Here is a 26,301-nt window from a genome sequence, read left to right as displayed (position 1 = left end):
ACTCCGCTCGCTCCACTGGCTCCCGATCACCGCTCGCATCCAATTCAAGACTCTTGTACTAGCCTACAGATGCCTTGACCAGTCTGCACCCAGCTACCTCCAGACCCTCATCTCTCCCTACACCCCCACTCGACCTCTCCGCTCCGCCTGCACTAGAAGACTAGCTCTACCACCGCTACGCTCCCCTGCCTCCAAAGCCCGCTCCATCTCCACCCTTGCTCCGCAGTGGTGGAATGACCTTCCTACAGATGTCAGGACTGCCCAGTCCCTGACCACATTCCGGCGCCTCCTTAAGACTCACCTCTTCAAAGAGCACCTGTAGAACTCCTCTGTTTGTATCCTGGGACACTATCACCCTTCATGTAAATGTGTTTTATTTTGCTCTTATCAGCCCCTATTTTACTGCATTTAATCCTGTACTTCAGAATACTGTAATCTACCAAGTTTTTAACCTGTAGTACTTTGTATTTAATCACATCCTGATGTAACTATCACTATTACCTGCTGTATTATTGAATTGTGGTTTGTCAAACTTGTACTTTACTTGAACAAAAGTTATTGTATTTCTTGCTCTTATTGTATTACTTGTATTGTAACGCTTGAAATGTTTTTGCTTACGATTGTAAGTCGCCCTGGATAAGGGCGTCTGCTAAGAAATAAATAATAATAATAATAAATAATACTAAACAGTTACTAATAGCAATAATGTAGTGGCTTGAATTAAATAGAGAGTCATGGACCGGAAGCAAACCACTAACCTCACGGATGGAAGGCGAACGTTTTATCATTCAACTACATAACAAGCTCTGTAGTCAGGAGGCAAGTGTGTGCATTATGCTGATGTCAGTTTTACAAAGTCAACAGCTGATAGGAGAGCCTTTGCAATAATTGACTAGAGATGAAAAAGTAAAACTATCCACTTCTCTGCTACAGTTCAGATTTAGCAAATGTATCTGGAAACATTGCACGGTAGCAGTATTCTACAGTGTTTTGTTTTTGTCTTATGAGAGTTGATGCCCAGAGTTAAAGTACTTGAAGAAATGAGAAGGGAAAGCTCCATCAATAACATTATTATCTGGAGAAAAGTAGTGAATACCTGTATTTGTGAAGATTGCTAAATCTATCATTTTGAAAAATGGGTACTGCAGGCTTCCAATTTCATCTAACCGACCACACTAACAGTAAGAACCGCAAAAGGAGTATTCTCTAAATCATAGTGAAAGATTTAATTAAGATGAAGTAAGCACTACTGTTAAGCAAGCCTGTTTTATTTTGATTCCAGATTGGACAAAACCAAAGTAATGATTTAATTATAGTTCTGGTATGGTAGCTATTTTAACATGATCCTAATTAGTACATCTGAAGCTGAGAAACTGTGAACAAAGAGCAGTATGCTTCACAGGAAGGTTCTATTACCCTGGAAAAATATATACTGCAGATTTTTTTATGTATTATTATTAGAAGCATTCAAATAACTCACACATACTACATTTGGTCATAAGGTGGCATGCTCTGCTATGCAAAATCCTGTTAGTTATATTATTTTTTGTTACTTCACCTTGTTTGAAACAAAGATGGATACCATGTGCATACTCCAAAGTTGTAATAAGTAGGAATGCAAAACCGCACCATAGCGGTGTAATTTGACAGCGTCTGTCACCATTGCACACAATTAATGTCCATATTTTGCATAACATGTAAAAGGAAGGTGGTATTTAGACTGCCGGTACCATACTTTTGGACAATTCCTAAATCACAAGGTTTTAAAATGTGTAGTGCTAGATTTTATAAATCACAAGGTTTTAAAATGTGTCATGCTATATTTTACAAATCATAAGGTTTTAAAATGTGTAGTGCTATATTTTATAAATCACAAGGTTTTAAAATGTGTAGTGCTATATTTTATTGTACAAAGCCTACAGATTTTGACACCATTTGTTGTTGTTGTGGGTACCATTTTACCAGGAGAAAAACAATAGAAACTGTTGGAGGACATCCAGTCATCTATAGCACAATCGGTCAAAGTGAACAGCGTGCTGTGACTGTTTTCCATCTATGAAGACTGTTTCAGCATGAGATCGACAGCTTCAAAGTTAAAGAATGGGTAGCTATACTGGGAATGATCATCATGTCTCTGTTTCAAATCAGAATGCAGACTGAGTGATCTTCTATGGCTGTGGTCACAAAATACATTAATATGAGCCTTTATTTCTCCATTGTGGGAATGTTTTATTGATCAACCATATCAATAAATTCCTAATTGGATTTTGGTCTCTTGCTAGAGTCACATAGCAGGAAAAAGGCAAACTGTAGACTTTTACTCGTGATCTAGTCGAGATCTAAATGTATAGACCTTCGGCTACAGATGTTTTCTACTGTATGCGTAATCTATCTATCTAATAAAACCCCATTGCTATACCTCTTTATATCTGCACAGTAATTTAGTAGTTTACCATACCTTCTCCTTGGTAATACTCTGAGATCGCAAGTGCTTTACCTTGCATCCACTATGCTTTACAACATTGCCATTCGTTTACCATTGTATACAATGAGTTTACAATGAGTTTTAGGAGATTTAACAACTAAACATATTATATTAGAATGCAAAAATGTGCTGATGACAGACACTCCCCTTTAGACTTAATTGTAATTGTTTCAGGCAATTCATTATGAGTGGGAAGGACCATGCTGTGCCAACAGATGTTACTGTATTCAGAGTCACATGTTTCTACATGAAGGCAAGGACAGCCTATCGCCTTCCCAGTGTAAGACCAGTTCAGCTTGTGAGTGACATGGTGGAAGTGACACAAACAGCAACATGAATGCATTCAGGGTTTAAGTCAATATTTGACAGGGCTTTATTTGAAAAGAAACAGGATGGCACAGGGAGTGTGAAGTGTACGTTTGTGCAAGCATGCATGTGAATGTACAGTCGGCATTTATGCAGTCTTGCAATTACCTTACATAAGGATTTATGGACGGGGGGGGGGGGGGGGGGGGTTACGTTAATGTTTTGGAAAATTATATATATATATATATATATATATATATATATAATATATATATATTATTGATTATAATCAATATAAATATTGCTTTCACATGGCTTCACTTAATGGACTCACCAAGTCAAACCTGGCAAGTGTTTAGCGTTTTTGTTTCCTAATCTGGGGAACGATTATCAAAACAGAATGTCTTGAACAACAGCAATAATCTACCTTGGCCTCTCACGTAATGTTAGACTCTGAAAAACCTCTTTATGATCATGTTTTACACATCTCCATGCTTCTTGGTGATGTGAGAACACAATTTGTGCAGACCTGCCTCCATACCGCCTTCAACTGTTCAATAATGACATTTGATAAAATTCAAAGATTAGACATGCACTATGTAGCACACACTTTTTGTAAATGGGCTGGCCCTCATATGATGAGATAATTTGATGGAAATGGAAGCCCCTTATATGTATTCTGCACTATATAAAAACTGTATCTCAGTGTTTCAAGTCAGTTTCATTCATTAAAACACCCCATAGACTTTGGATCAGTGCCATCCTGGCTACCTACGCTATTGACAGTGCTATGGCGGGTGTTTCACATTTTTTCTGTCCAGTTCTGTAACATATATGTCCAGGTCTTCAGTAGGTCAGTGAACTCTCATTTGCATTTGCATGGTTTAGTGTCTCAAGGGCTGCTGCAGTGTTTGATCTTTGACTAGCAGATACTTGTAAACCACTAAAGCTACCTTGGGAAAGCTGAGTGAGTGCTGTCTGTCTTCAATATGCTGGCGTGTGCATCAACGGCACAGCACTGTGCCACTCACTCACCTTGCTCCTTTAAGAAACTCCCAAGTCTCACCTTTCCCTCCTCCCTGTGCTAAGGTAGCCCAGTCCTTGCTCTCACTCCTGATTGGCTGAACTAGGGTAGGGAGCGAGGTCACGTGGTATTGTTTCCAGCTCTAGGACGCCATTTTGGAGGAAAGTTTGGAATTTCGGGCATATCGGAGGAAAAGAGGAGGAGAAAACGAGAGAAGTTTGACTAAGAAATTGCAAAGAAGCGAGGAGGGGGAGAGAGGAGAAAACCCGTAAGCAAAACCGAGCAAATGCGTCCGGAATGCAAGGATTGAATTTTGCATATGTGAAACTGAAACGGGATTTGTGTTATTCTGCGTGCTTGTTGGTTTAGGGAAACTGTGCGCTGCCAGAATTCTGCAATCATTGGCTTTCCTTGTGGATTACTGCTTTTTGTAAAGTTTCTTAAAGTCTGCTTTCTCAGACATAAGCAGGATTGTATGTGTGCCCCCTCCCTCTCGCTCGCTCCAGTCAGGTTTGCTGTGCTGTAGCCGTACGGTTGGTGGGTGGTGTTTTCGCTTAGTGGATTCGACACAGTGACAGAAATCTGCTTCCATTCTTTTCATACCAAAGTCACGAGCTGATCTTTTAAAAACCAAAAAACTTTTGGATTTCACGCAGAAGGACTACACCCGTTTTTTGCATTCTATTCAAGGACTTCTAAATCAAAGGGGTTGTTTTATTGTGTGCTTTATGAAATAGGATTTCTCACCCGGAATCCGAAGATGCCGGTTAGGAAGAAAGGTAAGTTTATTTAATTTAATACACACTGTATTGTTTATTTTTTAGAAGTATCGTTTTGCTTTTGAATAGGATTTACTTGTTAATTACTTTTTTTTTTGTAGAGAACTCCGATGGCAAAATACAAAAAAGCCGGTGTCTATAGAAAAGAAAAAAAGTTTAAACATGTTAACTTGTTGGCATATCTGAAAGTTTACTGTTGCTTTGTAGAATTCCATTAGTTCCACATCACGTCAATTAATAGATTGTTTGTAGATTGTTTAGACTTTTTCTTTTGGTGCCAGATTATCCATCCTAAACAGTGAATGTACATTCTGCACGTAGTGTAGATTGCAAGTTGCCAACACCTTGGGTATAAGTATATTTTAATTAGTTGTATGCGTAAACTAACGAAAGTTATTTCTGATTCCACGCAGATGCACAGCGAGCTTTGAGTCTCCTTGAAGAATATCGGTCTAAACTGAATCAAACAGAGGACAGACAACTCAGAAACTCAATTGAGAGAGTTATCAACATCTTTCAGAGCAACCTGTTCCAGGCGCTCATAGGTATTTTTTTGTTTGTTTTTTTGTTTTAACAATTTCTGTTTTTTTTGCTTCCCGAAATACCTATTTGATTACAAGAGCTTAGGCTGCAGCATATTAAATTGCAAACAGATGCTTTATGCTGAAGTATTTGTTTAGCAGTTGGCACTTTTTCAATATGGAATCGCGAACTACGTTTTTTTTTGTGTAAGTTTATAGTACGTTTGCAAACAGAGCACTCCGTATTAAAACTAAAAATCTACCTTCTTCTGAAAAGACTTCAATTCGGTGCTCTACCTTGTACAGTGCTCAATAGGAGCGGTCTGTTTTTATACTGCGTGTGTAACCGATTAGCATCTTTAGACTCACCTTGGGACTTCTATTTTAGGTTTACATTATGTTCAGTAAAGCAGAAAAGCCCTAACCTTTTTGAAACAGTGTAAATACCCGGAGGGAGTAATGGCCGCTGTTCCCCTTTGAGGTTCCCATGGTTAATATTACAGGTCACAAATATTGCACTGGAGGACAAAATATTGATGGAGCAGGGCCATCTCAAAAGGAGCAGGTACTGTACAGTGTTTAATACGAGAAAACACAGATCTGGTCACAAGGTCTGTTAAGGTGCTGGGGTATGGAGAAAGAGAGAGTGGAAACATACTGTGCTATTCTGTAGGCCTAATTGCAGTTGCTGAAAATTATGATAGGCTTCTGTTCAACACCTGTGAATTCACAAGGGATCTCGTATATTAATATACACAGGTTGAGTCAAGGGCAACTGGTAGCGAGGGAGGCCTGTACTAGCCTTGAGCTTCTAGATGGTGCGTTATGTACGACTTGCAAACAAATGACAGGACTCAGCTGTAACATACTGTAAACCACAACTTGTATTGTATTTCTATACAGTATACATTTGTTTATGACTGTATTGAATCTTTGCTAGATACTCCATCAGTTGCTGGGTAGTGTCTAGGCTTGTAGTCAGTATGTAATAGCACTGTATGTAGGAGGAGAAATGAAAGCTGAGTAAAAGTTCGGAACAGAAGGTAGGAGAGGTACAACTGTATTGAGTCATTAGATTCTGCCCTGGGGTAAATGGTGTGGAAGTGAAGAGATCAGACCGGTGCTTCCCCTTAATTTCATGGGATATTGTATATCTTGTAAGTATTAATTTATGTCTTTAAATAGACTATTTACGAGAACATTAAGCTTTGTGTTTGCCGTGGGCGATCTTACAATGAATATTCCCCGATCATTTCTTTTGAACACTACACTCATTGGTCCCGTAAAATGACAGCCAGTTGATACAAGCAGAGGCTTGGTACATATCTCTCCAAGACTGGCCCCTTGGCAGTGTCTGTCACTGTCAGGTCCTTGGTTGGTATTCATTCCATGGCTAGCAGGGAGAAGTCATCTGTTTTAATTTTGTTGTCATCCACTGGGAGGCATCATTTAACCCCATCCCCCTGTCTGCTTTGCGCACTGGGTGGCTGAAATAGTTTCCCTTATTCCACAGTCAGTTTAAGACAAAGCCTCCAGTAAAACAACAAGTAATTTCATCATGAGCTCCTGTCAGGGATTGTAACAAGGGTTGTGGATAAATAAACGCTTGTTTGTATCATCATAAGGCTGTAAATCCATGTTTAATTCAGGTCTAATTCTACTATTATAAACTCTTACACATTCAACTCTAGTAGAGTATTTATTACTTATGTGATTCCTCCAAATGGTATGACCTGTCATTAGGTTTCCAACATCTGGTTAGGTATGTGTGATACATCCTATCCAGTTAAGCTTAATTTGTCCATAATAATGTATTTGGCACTAAGAAGAGAGATCAAGTTTCAGGGGCTGCCACAGAAAACGATACAGCCTAGTATGAATGAGAGAGGATTTCCATTGCCCTTTTTATATTTAATACATTCCACAAATAACCAATTTGATGGCAACCCTGCCCCATAACCTGTGGCATATATATAGACCAAACTAACTATAGGGTCAACCGAACATAAGTGGTCTGGGATAAGTTAGGAGAAACTGTACCAGTAGTACTGTAACTACTATATTGCTAAACAATATGGCACGAGCAAAGCAAAAGTGTAAAAAAAATAAAAATAAAAAATCATTAGTGACTTGCTTCTGTTAAATACAATTTTGGATTGTTCTTATTCATGTGTACGCTCTGACAGACGCAGATCACAGTATAGTGAGGCTGTGCCTACTGAGCAGTGGGTGTACTTGTAAGTGTTTTAGGCCTTTTGTTAAATACTGTACAGTAAGGGCTCAGCTGGTGGCATGTGTCAGGTGGCATTTGGAACTGGGAAGCTCATTTTACACTTGAATTCAGAACACATGTGTTAGAACATTTACAAACTTTTTTTTGTCCTGTGACAGTGCCTTTGAAGACCACAATAAATAGTACAGTACAGTGTATCAATTACATCATTTACCTAAACAGCAAGCGCATGTGCCTTGTGCGTTACAAGCAAGGCAGTTAATAGACTAGGGCTCCGGGTTGGGTGTTATTTTGCTTGTCTGATATCCACCTTTTTTGATGAGACATTACATTCATCAGTATGCTGCTGGCATAGAAGCAGGCCTTTAGAGTCGAAACAGATGGCAACTTTGGGATTTGAGCATCTTTTGACCTTGCCAATGTTGTATAGTATACCCAGTTGAAAACCTGAGGAAAGGGCAAATAGGCTAACCAATAACAAAGAACCGGTTTGTGGCGTGCAACCAAACATTTCAGACATGTGTAAATGTTATATGAGGGGCCTGTCTCTTATTAGTGAGATAAGAATGTTTTGAATGGAAATTTTAAATGGGTTGTAATATAAACAGTGGAAAATCACTGTTCATACATTAAATACAGAATGCATCTAACAACACTTAACACAAACATATTCTAAATAGCATCACTGTTTAGATAATAAACATAGGGACTGGTTGTGTTCCAAGGCTAGGAAGATGAAACATCTAGTAGACAGTGTCTTTGTCTTTATGAAATATGTAGCACTCTAAGGAGGGTCCTGTCTTATTTTTCAGTTCCGTGTGGTGGCATTTAAGGGTTTTGCAAAATGCTTTCAGGTGTGATGGTTTTCATAGGATACACAGAAATATTGTCTTCTAACCAATCCTGGCTGCTGATAAAGCAGTTGTTCCCCCTTGCTGGGGTGTCATTTTATTTAGGTGAACCCTGCGTCCGCTGTGTCAAACATTAAAAATATTTCTTTTCAATGCCCCCATTATACCATTTTCATTGGATGGGGTTCTCTAGTCAGGATGGCAAATGTCATGGGAGATCGTGAGCCAAGAGTTTGAACAACAGTGCAGTCCAGATCCATTGTCATTAAGATTCGTTGAAGAGACCTGGGGATTTCTAGTTTACGAAGAGAACGTTTCAGTTTCCTGAGCACTCCGTGGGCAGAATCCCCTCCCCCCCCCCCCCCCCCCCCCCCCGAGGATCCCTGGACCCCAGTTTGAAAACCCCTGGCTTAGACTACTAGCCAGGCTATCATGTAGGCATGGCTTTTCTGAACTGTCAGAATGTTTTTACCACCCATGATTCTCATGAAGTAGAAACGTTCTGAATATGTTCAGAATACTTAGTGTTCCAGACTTCCCAATATAGAAGTTAAAACTTCTATCCATGGATTGCTTTTACTTTGTCCTCGTTGTCAAATTATGATATAGGAAAATAAATACCCTTCCCATCTGTTTGTCGGAAATCAACTGAAAAAATGAATGTGTCTGAGCATTTGAAGATTTATTAAGGCAGCACTGTGATTATTGTAAGATTAGTTTGAGGATAAAAGGCAAAAGGTATAACCTGCAAAGTGCCCTCTCTTGAGACTCTTCCCTGTTTGAATGTACCCGTGTGCAGGAGAATGGGGTGCTACTGCTGTTAATGAAGATCCTCTTTGAGACAAACAATTTCCAATCTCTTGCTGTGTCAAAGTATCCATTACAACTGGAGTGTAAATTGTAATGTGTCTGCTGACTGGATTACAAAATCATAACCCTTTTGATTGGAATGTTATTGCTGTATGGTTCAAGTAGTACAGGACACTACACGCAATACCATCACAAACATTTTTTAGTTTTACGGTCAAGTGGCACCTACATCTGTACAAAGTACACCATCTCAGTATTCCCCCCCCCCCCCCCCCCCCCCCAGCTGTATCAGGGATTCTTATTATTTTTTTTAAAATAAGACAGGTGTATCAGTATTGTATCTGTATATACTGTAACATATAGTAGACCCCTATATTAATGTGGTGCTGTATAGCAATCCACATTTTTTTTCTATAAGTTGGCTTGTAATGGGTAGTTTTGTATTGGATGGAAATAACCATTAAAATTAGCTGTACTGTTTTATTATTTATATTATAAATAGTTTCTGATTTGAAGTTTTAACCGATTCAACCATGATAAAACACCCCTGAAACTCAAAATACCAAGCCGGTGTTTATCCTGGTAATCAATGTGGCTCTTTTCTTTATTTATTTTAATTTAAAAACATAGTTTTCTTCAATAAAAAAAGGCTAAATAAAATTAAATGTTTTTATGAACACATTATTGTTTGGCACAGGTATCTTTTCCTTGTGCTGTATCTGTCAGATTGCAACATTGGATTTCTGTTCAACTCTATCAGGTCAGTCAATGTTTCTTTTTTTTTTTTAACACACGTTTTTTTTCCCCCTTTGATCCGATCGCTATCAGCACATGCAATTGATCTGATACAGCTGGATCAAAATCTGATTTAAAGAGACAGTGGCATAGGCATGTCTCTGAGCTTTTCATTTATCATTATTCATATATACTATGCATGTATACATGTACATGCAAAAGTAATATATCTTTTTTGGCCTTTTATTCATCCATTTATATTGTGTTCTCAGAGTATTGGAGGCTATGGTATACCCACCTCCATATTGCAGCTGTTAGGAGTTTAGCATAATCTGTAATGACAGGGCTTAAATTTCATTTTTGTGTGCTGGGGGGATTTCCCCCCTATGCTGCAGCCAGTGGGGGGGGGGGGGGGGGGGATTCCAAAATTTTTAGGGGGGAATGGCAAAAAAAGGCACTTTTGCATATAAAAAAACGATATATATTTTACTGCATCATCATTCACGCTGGTGTTGCTTTAAAATACGCTGCTTTCAGGAGACCTAACAGCTGTTCATCACTGTGAGACTGAGCACTCTCCATTGCTTTTGCCATTGCCTGACGTGAAGTTTCAACTTGGCGTTTCTTTTTCAAAGCTGCGTGTGTACTGCCACTAGAATGTCTCAATAATGTAATGTAGACGTTTTGTAACAGTGGCTAGTAAACTTTACAGTTGCATAAAGACTGCAGACTGAACAGCTCCTTTCACCATTATTAAACTCCAGCCATCAGTAAATCTTCAGCCAATTTGGCTGAAATGTAGCTTTTTTGCCTTTCCCTTCACTGTACGTTCTGCACTGTTTTCATTTAACGGCTCCGGCAAACTTTTTTTTTTTTTGCCTCCAGCAGAAGAATCAGCTGTCAGTCACCGCTTGCAAAACAACACCTAGATAGATAGTAACTGTTTACTTACTGCAGTGTACTGAGTTTCTAATGCTTAAAGATGGCGGCCGAGAATCACTTACGAGAGAATAAATTATTATAGAGAATTTAAAATATCCAGCACTACTTTTATTTATTTCTTTATTTTATCCAGCACTACTCGGAATGCGGCTCATAGTGCTTTCGTCACTGATACCCGCTTCTTTAGAGATTGTTGTAGCGTTTTAATTAGGCATTCTAAATTGGGTGATAAATACAGTAGCCTGCAGTCTTAAAATATCTCTGCGGGATTTTCCTGCACAGATATGCAGGAACAACTGGGAAAATGCGCGATTCCCTCAATCCTGCACTGAAATTCAAGACCTGAATGATGTGCCTTTTTACCATAATCATCTTCCTGCTCATAAGCACATACAGTAAGGGGTCAATGAGCACCCTCTGCTGTGGCCAATCCTGGGCTCTTCACGTGCTTTACTACTGGAAATCAAATGACTAGCAATCTTGTTTCACGAAGGTGCAGTAGTAGTGCAGGATTTGACTTGTCAGTTAATTACAGTTTGCAGCCAAACTAGTTGCCAATTTTTTAACTAGTATGTGCAAAGTGTACTTGTAAGTAGCAGTTTATAGTTCAGTTCATGATTTCTCAAAGTAATTAATATAGTTGACATTGTAGCCTACTGAGGCACCTGCCATAACACTTATCTGCAAAGTACTTTGATAGTAAATTGATATGTTCCATGATTACCTCTTTATGTAATGTGATACAGGTATGTATCACATTACATAATGTTAGTTTATTATTGAACAGAGAAGATTAGTTCAGATATTGTAGATCCTACCAAAGTTTTCGTACACTGTGTTGTATGTGCTCTGTGCACTGCCATTGCTGATAGTCACATGAGCTGTTCAGTGTGTTGATATGTAAATAAATCCTCTTCACCTGCGGGGCGTATCAGCTTCAACCTCTGTCTCGATCTCCTGTCTGTCACTCAGCAGCGAATGCACGCACCCACACGGCAGACAGCTACTCTGTCACAAGCATTAATACCCTGTATCTTTCTAAACAAGGGATTTAGGGGAGCTCTCTTATAAAAGCTTAATCTCAAAACAATAATTATGTTACTATAGTAATTATTACAACTGTGTACAATGGTATTTAAAACAGGATTCATTCATCCGACTTTTTACATATCTGCCCTTACTCTGGTCCCACCACAGTCGCATATGCGATGGACTACTGTGTATTATATATTAGTGATTTTAGTGTATTGTTAAACCCTTTACCTCCGTTTTTGCCGGGTTACTTACAAAGAGTACAAACTGAACAGGGCAGACATACATACGGAACCCAATGACTGGATCTCCCGACCAAACTAAAGACAGACCTCACAAAGCACAGAGTTGTTTTATATTTAAATTACCTGACTTGCCAAAGAAGGGATGAGTCTGTAATACGTAGAGGGATGTGGATTTGTGCTGCTTTTGTATGTGAGTGTTGAAGATATTTCTGACACTTAGGTTTTATTGAAAGTACAGTTGTAGTAGCATGTCTCAATGTGGTTATCCCAGGTATAATGTGACATGTTGAGTTGGGTGACATTTCAGTGCAGTTGTAATGGTTTGAATATAAGCTATGCATTTGAAAGATTGAACAGAATATATTAATTGTCTTATTTAGTTCAAGAAAACAATCAAAACCACTGATATACTTTTTTGTCTTTAATAAATATAACATTGATTTTTTTTTGTACTTGTGTGTGAATTAATATTGCAAGCTGCAGCAAAATCTGATATATATCCATTTTTTTCCATCTAATTTTATCTCATGAGACCTACATTTTCTGCATGGTGTTTCTCCTTATGAAATTATGTATTTTTTTGCTGATAAAGCAGTTTTTCCAAGACACCCAAAAAACAAGCAAACAAAAAAAAGCATACACTTTAATGGCAAGCTCTAAAACAATTGTATTGTTTTATATTTGTTAGCTTACAAAGGATATCTCTGCTCCGATTTAACTAAATACATTTGAATGTGAAGTCATAGGATTGAGATGTTGAAATATCTCAAAGGAAGAGGTTGTTATCAATAGTAGCCTATTTCACCTTTTATTTGTCATATAAATTGAGAATTTGCATAATCAATTATCCACAGCTTCCGTTTTAGGTTTGTACATGTGCGTTTTCATCCTCCTTATTTGTAAGCCCCTGTGAGTGATGTTACACAACAGCTACTACATGCAGATTTCTCCTTGCAGATTCTAAAGTACCACACTGTTGTTGCGTACAGCAAAGGAGTGGCAAACATTGTTGCAGCAGCAAAGGTCATTCAAAATGATCTAGACAGCATTCAGAACTGGGCAGACACATGGCAAATGCAATTTAATAGAGAAAAGTGTAATGTATTGCATGCAGGCAATAAGAATGTGCATTATAAATATCATATGGGAGATACTGAAATTGAAGAAGGGAACTATGAAAGACCTAGGAGTTTATGTTGACTCAGAAATGTCTTCATCTAGACAGTGTGGGGAAGCTATAAAAAAGGCCAACAAGATGCTTGGATATATTGTGAGAAGTGTTGAATTTAAATCAAGGGAGGTAATGTTAAAACTTTTTACAATGCATTAGTAAGACTTCACCTAGAATACTGTGTTCAGTTCTGGTCACCTTGTTACAAAAAGGATATTGCTGCTCTAGAAAGAGTGCAAAGAAGAGCAACCAGAATTATCCCTGGTTTAAAAGACATGTCGTATGCAGACAGGCTAAAATAATTTTTATTCTTTTTATTTCTTAGCAGACGCCCTTATCCAGGGCGACTTACAATTGTTACAAGATATCACATTATACATTATTTCACATTATACAGATATCACATTATTTTTACATACAATTACCCATTTATACAGTTGGGTTTTTACTGGAGCAATCTAGGTAAAGTACCTTGCTCAAGGGTACAACAGCAGTGTCCTCCACTGGGGATTGAACCCACAACCCTCCGGTCAAGAGTCCAGAGCCCTAACCACTACTCCACACTGCTGCCCCACTACTCCACACTGCTGCAATTGAATTTATTCAGTCTTGAACAAAGAAGACTACGCGACAATCTGATTCAAACATTCAAAATCCTAAAAGGTATAGACAATGTCGACCCAGGGGACTTCTTTGACCTGAAAAAAGAAACAGGGACCAGGGGTCACAAATGGAGATTAGATAAAGGGACATTCAGAACAGAAAATAGGAGGCACTTTTTTACACAGATAATTGTGAGGGTCTGGAACCAACTCCCCAGTAATGTTGTTGAAGCTGAAACCCTGGGATCCTTCAAGAAGCTGCTTGATGAGATTCTGGGATCAATAAGCTACTAACAACCAAACAAGCAAGATGGGGCTGAATGGCCTCCTCTCGTTTGTAAACTTTCTTATGTTCTTACAACAAACATCTAATAGGCGTAGTAAGGTTTTAAACTCAAATGTTTTACCATTAACTGGCTTCCGCACAGCTTTCTCAATCCCCACTATTCATTGTTGAGTTCAGCTTTTAAAATGCAGTTGCAATGATAACCAAGACTTTCAAATCCATTTTCTTGTTTCTTTTAACATTGGCAATGCCATTACTGCCAGGCCACCTTGTCAGTTGTTAAGCAGGTATTGGTTGCCCACTTCAGTGCTGTATTATAGAAATCATTAGAGGAAGCACAGCGTGTGTGAAATAGAATTCAGTCTGGAACTCGCTAGTAATTATAGCAGAGCAGCATCACACAGCTTTTCAAAGTGCATTTTATGTACAGTGTTTGATCTAAAGAAACAGTTCAACTGCACAGTTTTATAAGGGGAGTAATGGTAGTGAAGCTATTAAAGGGAAGGACAATGGATGTTAAAACCCTTTTGACTACACTATTAATTGCATCACATTGCAGCACTGTACTTCAAGACTTACCCTGTCTCCCGTTGGACTTGTTTGAAGCCTGCATAAATCACTTGGCATGAAAGACAGCAATCTCCGATTTAATCATGACAAGGAATAGGTTAGGTAGGATTAATTCCTCTGCTATTCAATTTCAAGACATTTTATTTCAGCTTTTCCCCCACATGATTGGACCTGAGAGAAATGAAATGAAAGACAAAAGGTTAACTTTTTTTATCTTCTATGGAAAATCCAGTATCAGAGAGAGAGTTTCCTGAGTGGGGACATGGATTACTAGTTTCTGTAAGTTGCCTTGGATAAAGGCATCTGCTAAATAAACAAATAATAATAATGCATGGATATTCTACTGTTATATTACAGCTGTGGGCAATAATTCAGGATTGAGACATAAAGTTTGTTAAGTATATGGAAAACTACAAAGTGGTATGTAATTCAATATGTTAGCATTGTTCAGCAGGTTTCATTTGACTGTATGAAGCAAACTTAGTTAATTCTATAGGATAATGCAAAACTTTTGACAATAGTATATTTGAAAGTACCTTCAAAATTTGAATGCACTTGCGCAGAAGGTGGCATTAGCCAACATAGGATACCACTTAGGATTCTCCAGCACAAAGCACAAGCACAAAGCCAGGCAATGTAGATTTAGAGAAGAAATGATAACTTAATATTGGAGCAACAGATCCTAGAAGCACTCAGAATCATTGCAAACACAAATAAATAGTAAGGGGAATGTAGAAAAGCAATGGGAATGAAATGTGAAGCTACTGGCTTGTTAATTCAGCCTGTTAAACATGTGCTCTGGAAAAAGTTTTATTCCTGTGGTGTAAAAATGTGCTAAATACAGTATATTCATCAGGGGAGGAAACTTAAACTCTGTTAAAGTGTAGTGCAGTATGTGTATCTACCAGTTAATTGTATTGCCTGACTTGTTAAAAATGTGACCAATTCAATTATAGCTTCATGCAGTAAAATGAATGAATGTTATATGATTTGAACTGAGACACCAATCATAAAACATACCACTTCACAGCATTGTTTTTATTGCATGAATTGATTGCTTCCCAAAATGAAGGTCAAGGAATTGAACTCCCTGTTTTAGTACTTGAGTTGGACAGAATAATTGCTGAACTATGCTACTGTAGATACGAGGACTGGTCAGAAACTGGTAAGAAGTTGTGCATTATGAGCGTGGAGGTCAAAATACAATACATGGAGAGTTTCTGGAGCACTGAGGACCTGAGAGTGGATTATGCACTATGGCAATTGCAATCAATACATAACGGACGTCCCTTTTAGTTTCTCTCTGGTGCCTTTTGTGCTACAATTTTGTGAAGAGAAAGTTTTATATTTTGCAACAGAACCGGCTTGTTAAAAATCCCATTTTAAACCGCTAACAGACCCTGCTTGTAAACTGCAGTTTATATAAATATGTTGGGATTGGTGAGCTAGCACTGACTGATACAGTACCTCGTCTTATAGAAACTGTGAAGTCAAAGTATTCTGGGTTCCCTGCTCTGAAGGTTTGTGTCAAAGGCCACAAGTCGCCACTGGTTCCAACCCCACATTGTATTGTGATATTCTTGCAGAATTCATGAAGTTGCCATAACAAGCTGACTGCTTCAAGCTGTGCTAAAAGAAATGTGCATTATCAATTGAACTACACTTCCACCTGCCTTCATTATGTTTCTGTCAATTCCTTCAAGGGTCTTAGGAAATTTGTGTGATGATCATTCTGGGATTGTCCTTTAACTGCAGTTAAATGAACCTCTAACATCCTGAAAGTTAATCTCATTTTGTCTACATAGGACGATTTGAAAGGGAAGTGGTAGGTTTTACGTTGTGATAAAAATGTTTAGCAATACTAAAAGAAACTGGGGGGGGGGGGGGTCAATGTTTAAAATGTTGCTGTAGATTGAGAAACAATGAAATGAGCTGTCACCAAATGGATTGCAATTTGCTTTGGGAGTTAACAAGCTTAATTTGCACGCTGATGTGTTTTTATCAACTGTTGCCATACTATTGGAATGTCAGACCTTGATCAAAGTAAATTACGACATTCTTCCAGCAAGTATTCTGAATAGTTATTACCTGAATTCATTTGACTATTGTCCATAAAAATGTTTGTTACACAATTAAGCCCTGAACCTGGACTAGATTTTTGTAGTGACTTAATCTAGTGTGACAAATGTTAGGTCTTATTGTTGTATATCAAAGGCCCTAATACAAATTTTGTAATGTGTTAATGAGATATAATTAAATTAATAATAACGAGACTGCTGCTATTCCACTTCTTAAAGTATCCCAATAAGCACAGCCTGCTTCCAGAGTTAACACATTTTAAAGGCATCGTAGCAGATCAAATGTTTCTTTTGCTGTATTTTTATTAGAATATTTGCATGTCTGCAGCTGCATTAATGGCACGTAGGCCTAAATGTGCTCACTACTACTGTAGCACACTGCACAACAAGAGAGGGACATCTACAGATATCTGTAGAACAAAGCTCTTACTATTCACATCTTTTGGGGACATTTTTCTCGTCATTGTTAGTAATACTCCAGGTTCTTCACAGGAGATCATATGTGAGCAATGTGCTCAGGGACTGGAAGCTCCCAGGGGGTTGGTATGGTGCTACCACATGCATGCCTTGTGTGTCACATATCTGTTAACAGCAATGGCTCATATTTGTCATGTAGTTTGCATAGCTGAATCAGTAGCCCAGTCTAAATTTAGCGGAGAGACGCCAGTAAACAGTGTATATTTGTACATAAACAACACGTTGAGTGTTGTCACCACAGAGATTACTTACAGAGATTTATATTGAAGTACAGAGCGTGCATAGGAGGCTGTTTCTATAGTCTCAGTAGGCACGTGTTGGCCTTTTAGAGCATGAAACGGCATTCTAGCAGTTGGCCACGCCTCAATGATGTAGAGTATTTATGATGCAATAAAATAATTCTAATTGAACATATGAGTTGGAGACACAGCTCTAGAATTCCACTGTGAGTTATGACAGTCAGACAAGATTTAAAAAAAAATATATATATGTATATGTGTGTATGTAAGATCCGACACAGAGGGCATTATACGACTGTTTTTAAAACTGTTTACATTTATTTGGAAATGGAGAAAAAAAGTTTCTGAAAAAAACTATTTATTATTATTATTATTATTATTATTATTATTATTATTATTATTGTTAGTATTGTTAGTATTGTAAGTATTATTTTTTGTGCAGTTAATAAATGCTTCAGTGAAAATAAACTGAGGACAAAGATTGGGAAAAAAAATGTGCAATTATAGCAATAATAGTAGTAATAATAATAGTCTTTTCCTTGGTAATTGATTTGAATATTTACCAGCTATCGAGCAGTTGAAAATGCTTTCTGGAAAGTTGCCTAGTATTTGGACAGCAGAAGCAGCGTGCTCTTCGGAAGAGCTTGATGAAGAAACCGGTTCAGTTTGCCCCACAGTACTCTCTGTACTACTTGCAGCAACTGTAGACATCTCAGAGGTGCTTGAATATAAAAGCCTAACGTTCTTAGTGGTGAGCATTTTAATGTGTTTAACCTTGTTTTCCACAGATGATTAAATCTTGTTTACTCTATGAACTAGTTTAACTTGTAATGAGTGCCACGTGTGTTCCTTTGTAAAAATATATCCACACTGTTTGGGCGTGGTGCGGTTTTCTTTGAAATCCTTTTTTTCTGTACATTTACACTCTCAGTTCTGCAAGTATAATTCACCCTGTTAATTAAAATCTAAGAATTAATTGGGGATAAACAAAGGCTTTGGTTTAGGTTAGTTACTTTAGCATGTTTGATCATACAGTAGTACTGTACACTGAGCTGTTGAAGGCAATGTCATGGGAAGCACTTGTTATAAACACTGTAAAGGAAAGCGGTAGTTATGTTTTTTAAAACCTAATATTAAAAATAAAAATAAATAATTAATCTAAATCTGTGGTGTAATTGGTTGCAGCTGATCATGTTTTTCCAGTAGTTCTGCCTATGGCATTAGTCAGGGGGAGCAGAGCACTGCACTTACATACTTTAGGCTTTCAATTTGCAGTTTAAATTGATACAATGAATTAATCACTGGCATGCAAACAAAAGGGCTTCACAGTAGCTTGTTGCTGTATGCAGTATCAGCTGTTAAGAGAGGAATGATTGCTTTTGAGCTATTTTAGGTCTGTCATGTATTGCACACATGGTGGACTTTGCTATTGTGGGTTGTAAAGAGGATATCGTAAACACAGCATTGTTTCAAAACAAACATTTATTTGTTTATTGGAAAAATGTAAAATATGCCTCGTTTTTGTTTTGTTCGTTTCATTCAATATTTTTACAAATTCAGGGAAGTGTATTTTTATTTTATTGAACAAGTGTCTTAGTTGGCATTAGTAATGTAATTTACAAAAAAAAAAATGACGTGTAGAATACATACACACACACACACACATTGTCGAATCCGGTACAGCAGCACGCGCGAGTGTGTGCTGGGGAGGGAGTTAAACTTAAATGTGCTGTAGATTTGAGACCGAGTGTAATCACACTTTCTTTTAACTTAAAAAAATCCTATTTTGCAGATACAGTGGAGTCCTACATTTATTTTCACGAGGACTGTAGCAATTTATTTTCATGGCAATTATTGCTAGTATTTACGTACAGTATATGGAGAGCAGCATAACAGGAGCGCCACTTCTGTATCTGTATGTGTATGTCTGTCCTTTCTTTCCCTGGTTGTTGCTGGTGCTGTGTGTGTGCACGTGTATAATGTGCAACTTTAAATGAGTTAACTGCTGTGTAAACTTGACACAATGCATTTGCTTTGTTTCTGTGATTGATAAGTCACTACTATCAGCAGACCTGAAACAAGATATCGGTTTCGCTGCCTGATAATGTATGAGCATAACTAGTTTGATAAATTATAACGAATTAGAAAATGGATCGGAGATTTCCTTTAACCTGATTGGTCAATATAAGGGCTTAAATCTCTGATGAAGGACCTTGAATGTTATCTTTCAAACTATGTTTAATCACAGTTCCAAATCAATCCGCTCAAATACGTAAATACAGTATTTGTGTATTTTACCTTTTGCCTGTTTGAAGGAAAGTTCTTGTAGTGCACAGTCCCTCTGAATGTCTGTCAATGTAAAATATTCTGCTTCCTCGCTGTCCTATCCTAAACAAAATTAAAATAATTGAGAAAGTGTTTGCAGTCAGTGGCAATACAGTGACCACATAGCAACTAGTCTCCGTTTTGAATGACGAGTTGAAATCAAACAACTGCACGCAGCCTGATTAGTTTCAGCAACTTTATTTAAGCATATCACAGTAACAACACAGACACGTCGCATCTCTTCTGAAGCCAGGAGAAGAGGAGGCTTTGACTTTATGAACACACACTGTGAACAGGTAACTGAAGAAACAGCACGATCAGGATTAACACACATACTGCAGATAACTAGATTATTTTTTTTATTACTAAAACTTTTTTTTTGCTAATAAATGTTAGGACCTAACAGTATCTTAAATACTGAAACATATACAAATGCATGAACATGCACTGAAATGCAAAAAAAAAAAAAAAAAAGTTAGCTGTACTTTTATTCTTTTACATGATCTTTTCACAAACGGTGGGGCGGGATGGACAGTTGGGCTCCGGGAAATATTCTATGAGAATTAAAGCCCTGGTTATATTGAAGCGCTAGTACATTACAAGCTCGGAGGGAACGTGATGCGGCACTTCACGTCCCCCTAGAAAATGAATCAGCTGCTGCTACTGGTAGACAGAGCAGGGAGGGTGGGAAGTATTTTACACTTTACATATAGTAATGTCACTGTCATGAAATAATGTACCCTGTATAATTATTATAAATAATAAATGATTGCCCTATGTGCCTCTACCTCTTCTATTAATATAGCAATCTCCTGTGTTGTGAAGCATGGTTTACATATTCTCTCGAGGAGTGACCTACTACTTGCTGTTCTGACTTGCTCTGTTTTTTTTTTTTTGCTCTGTGCTACTGCCGCGCGACATGATCGCCACTTCTGCATTCAAACTGGAGCCTTGCGTTGACGCATTCTGTCTCTTAAAGGGATTGTTGCCTGGCCCTGATTGGATAGCAGATTCCCCAACTTACTCAGCGTTGATTGGCTGGGCGCTTGATCAGAATCTCACTTTTGGAGAAGCCACTCCCTACGGGGCAGATGTGTTTGACTTTGACTTTTAACCACTGCGTCTGCGATTGCACTCGTTTCACCACAATCGAGCCCCAAGAGTCTAAATTGGCATTACACAGAAAATAAATAAGCTAGCTAATCGTGGGAATTATACATTTGAAGTACTGTATTTATAATTGAGAACTTTTGATGGAACAAATATATAGAAACGTATAACGCATTTAACCAAATACCCACTACCGTGATAATAATAAATATGTCCCCAAGTCTCTTGATGCAGTGTTTTGTCAAGAAAAAAAGTTGGGAGCTTACCTTTGTTTAACATCTGTGTGATGAGCAAGCTCAACTCATCTCATTTCTTTTTTTTTCCTTCGGATCCCTATCAGGTGCCAGTTGAAAACCGCATGAGGTGGCATCATATTTCTAGTTTTCATTAATAAATCTCTTCATGGACTTTATAGATTTTGTTTTTGCAGCAGTTGTGAAAAATATTAAAGTAAATGCAGTAGAGTCATCTGTTTTAATCAATACAGCAAATGATCTGAAGCTTTGAATTCAAACACTTCTGCTGGCTTTGAACTCAAGGTTTTGTGTGACATCCGGCAAGGCTTCCATGTCTCTTGACTTGTGCCTCATAAAACCTCCCTGAGGGTGGATGTTATCTCATTACAGCCATCCCCCTGTGGTTCTTGTATGCTTAATTAAATACCACTGCAGTGTCCAATAACAGCTGCACCACAACATTCTGGTGCAAGTTCAGATTTTCAGCAACCGCAAGATCGAAAGGTGGATAATTGTAGTAAAAGTGCATTTATACAGTCTGCACAATTCTCTGTGTAAGGGGCACATCATTTAGAGAATGGTTCAGTGTCAATACACAATTTATTTGATTTAAATTATTTAGGGGTATATTTAAAAAGAAAACCTTTGAGTCAAACAAACTGTACCCTCTTTCTTGTATCTTGGGGATAGACTTCAGATAACTTAGTGAAGGTGTAGTAAGATGTGGTGGCCCACAATAGTTCTCGGTTTCATTGTTCAATATGAAACTGGTGCCTGTTTATTACATTCTTCCATAGTTTAGACTGCATCAATGTCGTCAAAAAAATGAAAATTGGCTGGTGGAGGCACTCGGTGATGAACTTTCTACAGTAGTGCCACTGCTAGGACAGCTTTATATTACACGTGGTCCGTGCTTCATTGTCAACCCATCGTTAAAAAAAGTGCTGAATGCAGCATTTTCACAGGCACTTGCGACACTGTTAGAGGGATGTTTCCCTCAGTTTAATTAGAATTGGTCTTTTCACAGCAGCAACTCAAAGTGGCAAAAATACTTTGTTTTATAATGTAGCTTTTGTCTTTTTACTTTTTTGCCTCAGGGTGGGGAAATGGGGAGCAGTTTAAAAAAACAAAAAAACAAAACAGTAACAGCAGTTTTAACTGCAGTCTAACCAGGAAAAGAACCAGTTAACAGTGATGTTTCAGGGCCTCAGCCTTTGTGAAGATGTTGCTGAGGGGATCAGAAAGCTCAGTCAGGACCATGACTGCGTTCTATATCGTTTTATGTTGGCCCCTTTATTTCGCTCTGCAGTGCTCCTCGTAGCCGTGGTGGTCGCTTTTAGTGTTTGTGAATTTGGTGCTTGTGAAAGGTTTGATATCACTGGCACCCGTAAGTTCCAGGCTGTTTCTGTTTATGTTGTTTATAATAGGGGTGTAACGATTCATCGCTTATCAATGAATCACGATACTTTCTTTTATATATCAGATTATTTGTATGGTGCCACAAGAACAAAAACACCACATAGCTCATTGTAATTCACCAAGTAGTTCTTGAATGAAGAATAAGTGTGTTTTTATAGTTGGTATGAATACAGACTCTCCCTATCATTTATATTGTTTTTGTATATATAAAATAGTACATTTAAAGTAGGTTAATTTGATCTTCTAAGTGTAGTTTGTACATGTGCAATCTATTTATTTTTAAACCTAATTACAGTCTTTGAGTGAGGATAGGTAAGATCTTAATATGCACCCATGTATATACTGCACTGTACATGGTTTTTGTCTATCGTATTCATCTTATCATTTTGCTATATTTCTTCAGATATTACGTGATTCTTGTCAACTAAGTCATTGTCTGTCTCTGCATCCACGTTGGGTTCAGACAAAAAAAAAAAAAAAATGAACGACTAGGCAGATTTTAAAGGCGCACAAGCCTTTTTTTTGGGGGGGGGTGGGAGGGGGTGGAGTGTTATGTTGAAACCGTACAAAGCAGTTGTTTTACTGTAGTTCAAAATCTCATGTGACTGCTCCTCAGGTTCTAAAATGTCAACGTAACAGTACTGTGCTTTCTTTGTTTCACAGATATCCAGGAATTTTATGAAGTGACCTTACTGGACAATCAGAAATGTGGAGAATCTCCGAAGCCAGTAGAACCCACACCACCTGTAAACTTGTGGGAATTCTCCAGCCTTCCAAGCACTACCGTGACTTCAGAAACATTGCCCAGCAGCATTAGCCCGAGTGTGGAGGTAAGAGCGGCAGTTTTGCTTTCAGCGATTCCAGGTTTAAAAATACTCCTGTAATCTTAGATTGGCAAACCACAGAGAGCGCATAATAAAAATAATGTAATACCTGGAATGTGTTAAACTGCAATGCAGTAGGATTTTATAATTTTATGAAAACATTGCACCAGATGTTTTCATTTGCTGAGGTAAAAGCTTTTGACAAAAGGTTAACATGCTAAGTTGCTGCTCATAAAATTGACTGACCTACAGTACCCTCGGCATCTCCACGCCAGGCCTGATTTGAAATGAAGTAGAGCAAATCTGTTTTATGATAACAAACTATAAGGAAACAGAGTGTAGATGTTAATAATCAATGTATTGTCTAATATGTACTACACAAAGTTTATCAATATTTAAATATTTGTTATTCAGTGTACCTCAAATCTAAAAAAAACATTGATAGCTTTCTGTAAGTTCTGTAAATTCCTCTGAGGCCATCATAGTTGAATACTAGCTGCTGGTATTAAACTACAGTATATCTTCAAAGTTGGATATCTTAACTATTAAATACATTTAAATTAATTAAATTAATTAATTAATATTAATTGCGATATGCCTGGATGAACCTGTGAACAAACATTTTTTTCTTGTACTGTACCTTCATAAATCTACCTGAACAATTGATATTAGGTCCTGCAGAGCTTGGACAGCGCTATATTTATAGATTAACTTGTCTACAGAGATTTAAAAGTGCATCTGGCAGCTGTGACAGACACTAGAGAAGGAGAACCAACTAAACCTGAGCATTGTGAGAGGTTAAGAACTACCTGGTGGCTGTTGCTTGCATTTCCCTTTGTTTATTTTTCTATCTATTTGTTTTTCTTTGTTATTAATATGCCATTTATTTAAAATGTTAATTTCCCATTCTACCTTCTAACCCTAACCCTTGCCATTGCTGTGATGGAGTTGTCTTGTTAATGTATCTGTCCGAGTAGAAATCTTCAAGCTGTTTTTTGTGAACGTACTGGGATGGCAGAAGAGTTCATTACATATATTTGAAGTGTAAACATGTTGTGGTGCCTTAGGAATGATTTTAAAATATTGACATGCTCGTTTTTTTTTGTTTTATTTTTATTTTTAATTTTTAACCTACAGTAGTGGCAATGAGAGTACCATGCAATGATCTCACTGGACCACCTTTCTTCTGCTAATCAAAATGCTGCAGGTGCTGCTTCCTGTTGTACAGTACTCTGGTATTATTGAGATTTGTTTTTCTATTCTGTTACCATGTTTCATTTATAACAGTAGCATAAACACAGCTGCTTATTGTAGCATAATCTAATGATCAGTATTTTGTTATCTGATTAGAATGCCAAACAAAAGATGTGCAGAGAATTGATTTATAATGAAATGCTACCTAGCACAAGGCATTTATATTAGTGTTGCATCCAAGAGTAATTCCACAATGAGTTGTGCAGACTGCAGGACCTACTGTATATGTGTGTTTTAATGTTAACATTCACATGAGCTTATTTTTTTTCACAAGTTTAGAGGATAAAATCTGAATTCTTCATTTTGTCTGAATTGGGACCTCTGGGATTTGTGCTCCCTGGAGGAAACTTAGTCTGTTCTGCCATTTTATTTCTGTATATTTTGTTGTGAAATAAGAATTTACAGTAGGTTATAATGACTGGGACACATGCAGTGGTTTGTTACAACTGTACATGCAGCTGGATGGCACTGCAGTACTACTGTAAAACAGGATTCTTTTTTGCCGCAACTTAAATTCGCCAATGGCTCAAGGTCCGTTTTTGCTGCAATAAATGTTTGCGTTTTTTCTTTTAATGTATGGCACACGTATAAATAATATATTTCACGGCACATTAATTTTGCTGATTTTTAATAAATGCAAAATTAGCAAACCTTTCTTGGTCGTGAAATGTTCTTGCTTTACAGTATTTTGAGATGTACACATTCTGGAGGTGGAACGGGACAGGGGGGTTGTCTGAGTTGAATTGCTGTACTTTGTTCTGGATCCAGTATAATGTTTTTGTATGTGTCCCAGCCTCTCTGGGGTAAATAATATAACTTTAATTGTGGTAGACTTCTAATGGCTCTAATTTAATACATTTTAAATTGCATTTAATTTAGGAGACCCAGCTCTACATTAACACAAACAGACCAGCTCAGGAGCATCAGAGACACAGGCAAGATAAGGAATACCAGAAGGACAGGTAGAAGCTCAGGAGAGAGACTCGCACACCATATCATGAGTGCTCCAGCAGTACATGAGTACATAGACAGAGCAGCTCATATCCAGTGATCTTCTTCAAAACCTAAAGGATGAGCCAGAAATCTGAACGGGGGAGTGACTTTCACACCCTCCTGAGCTGTTCAATGATATATCTTGGGAACCACTTTGTAAGAAACTACAGTATACATGCCATTTGTTATGAGATGTTATTCCAGATGCTGTTGGGGAGGGAACTTGTCATCGGAGTTGCATCTTTTAATGTGGTGTTTCTTTGGCAAGTTTAACTACTGTAGGTGTAAGTGATGCTGTTTATTGGTTCGTCCCAGGTTTACGCCAATGGCTAGAAATCAGTTGTGTAAAATACATGCAATTTCACTGAGACGGATTTGCTAGTTGCATCAAACTAAAACTTACAGCAGATTTAACTGGGCAGCATGACTGTCACGATTTGCTTTGCCAAATGTGGAAGTGTACCCTATTTTTATGCTACCCTACAGGTGAAATTTATAAATGATCAGTTTTAAAGTTTCAAAGACATTTTGCATGATCACTGAAATGCTGCTTTTAGAAAATGATCTCAATCTGTCGCATCACTGTTGACCAAACAAAGCAGAGTCATGTTGTACTGCCAGGCAGGACCTTGTCTTCAGCTTTGGTTCTCTCCAGGAATGGTGGTTTAATTACAGTAACCTCGGTCACCCACTTTCAAACATAACTCACTCAATGGTGATATTAAAAAAAATAAAAATAAATCAGAAATGTTGT

General features: G+C 37.8%; 1 protein-coding gene across 26 annotated transcripts in view; it reads left to right on the top strand.

The window, feature by feature from the left end:
• The first annotated feature begins 3,872 nt into the window (after positions 1-3,872).
• The window catches only part of LOC117423772 (disks large homolog 1), a 172,399-nt gene continuing 149,970 nt past the window's right edge, over positions 3,873-26,301 (top strand). For 22 of the 26 annotated variants that reach the window (XM_058990181.1, XM_058990180.1, XM_058990175.1 and 19 more), the window contains exons 1-3: positions 3,874-4,594; positions 5,008-5,139; positions 23,140-23,306. In XM_058990181.1, the coding sequence (XP_058846164.1) occupies positions 4,576-4,594; positions 5,008-5,139; positions 23,140-23,306 (318 nt within the window). In that variant the 5' untranslated portion in view covers positions 3,874-4,575. Of the gene's footprint in view, positions 4,595-5,007; positions 5,140-23,139; positions 23,307-26,301 lie in introns of all 26 variants that reach the window. The other 4 variants (XM_058990173.1, XM_058990163.1, XM_058990154.1 and 1 more) reach the window with 1 other exon arrangement.

The sequence above is a fragment of the Acipenser ruthenus genome, chromosome 17, assembly GCF_902713425.1.
Source record: "Acipenser ruthenus chromosome 17, fAciRut3.2 maternal haplotype, whole genome shotgun sequence".
NCBI classification, from domain to species: domain Eukaryota; kingdom Metazoa; phylum Chordata; class Actinopteri; order Acipenseriformes; family Acipenseridae; genus Acipenser; species Acipenser ruthenus.
Note: the sequence above shows the minus strand (reverse complement) of the source record. Positions and strands in the feature narration are given on the sequence as shown.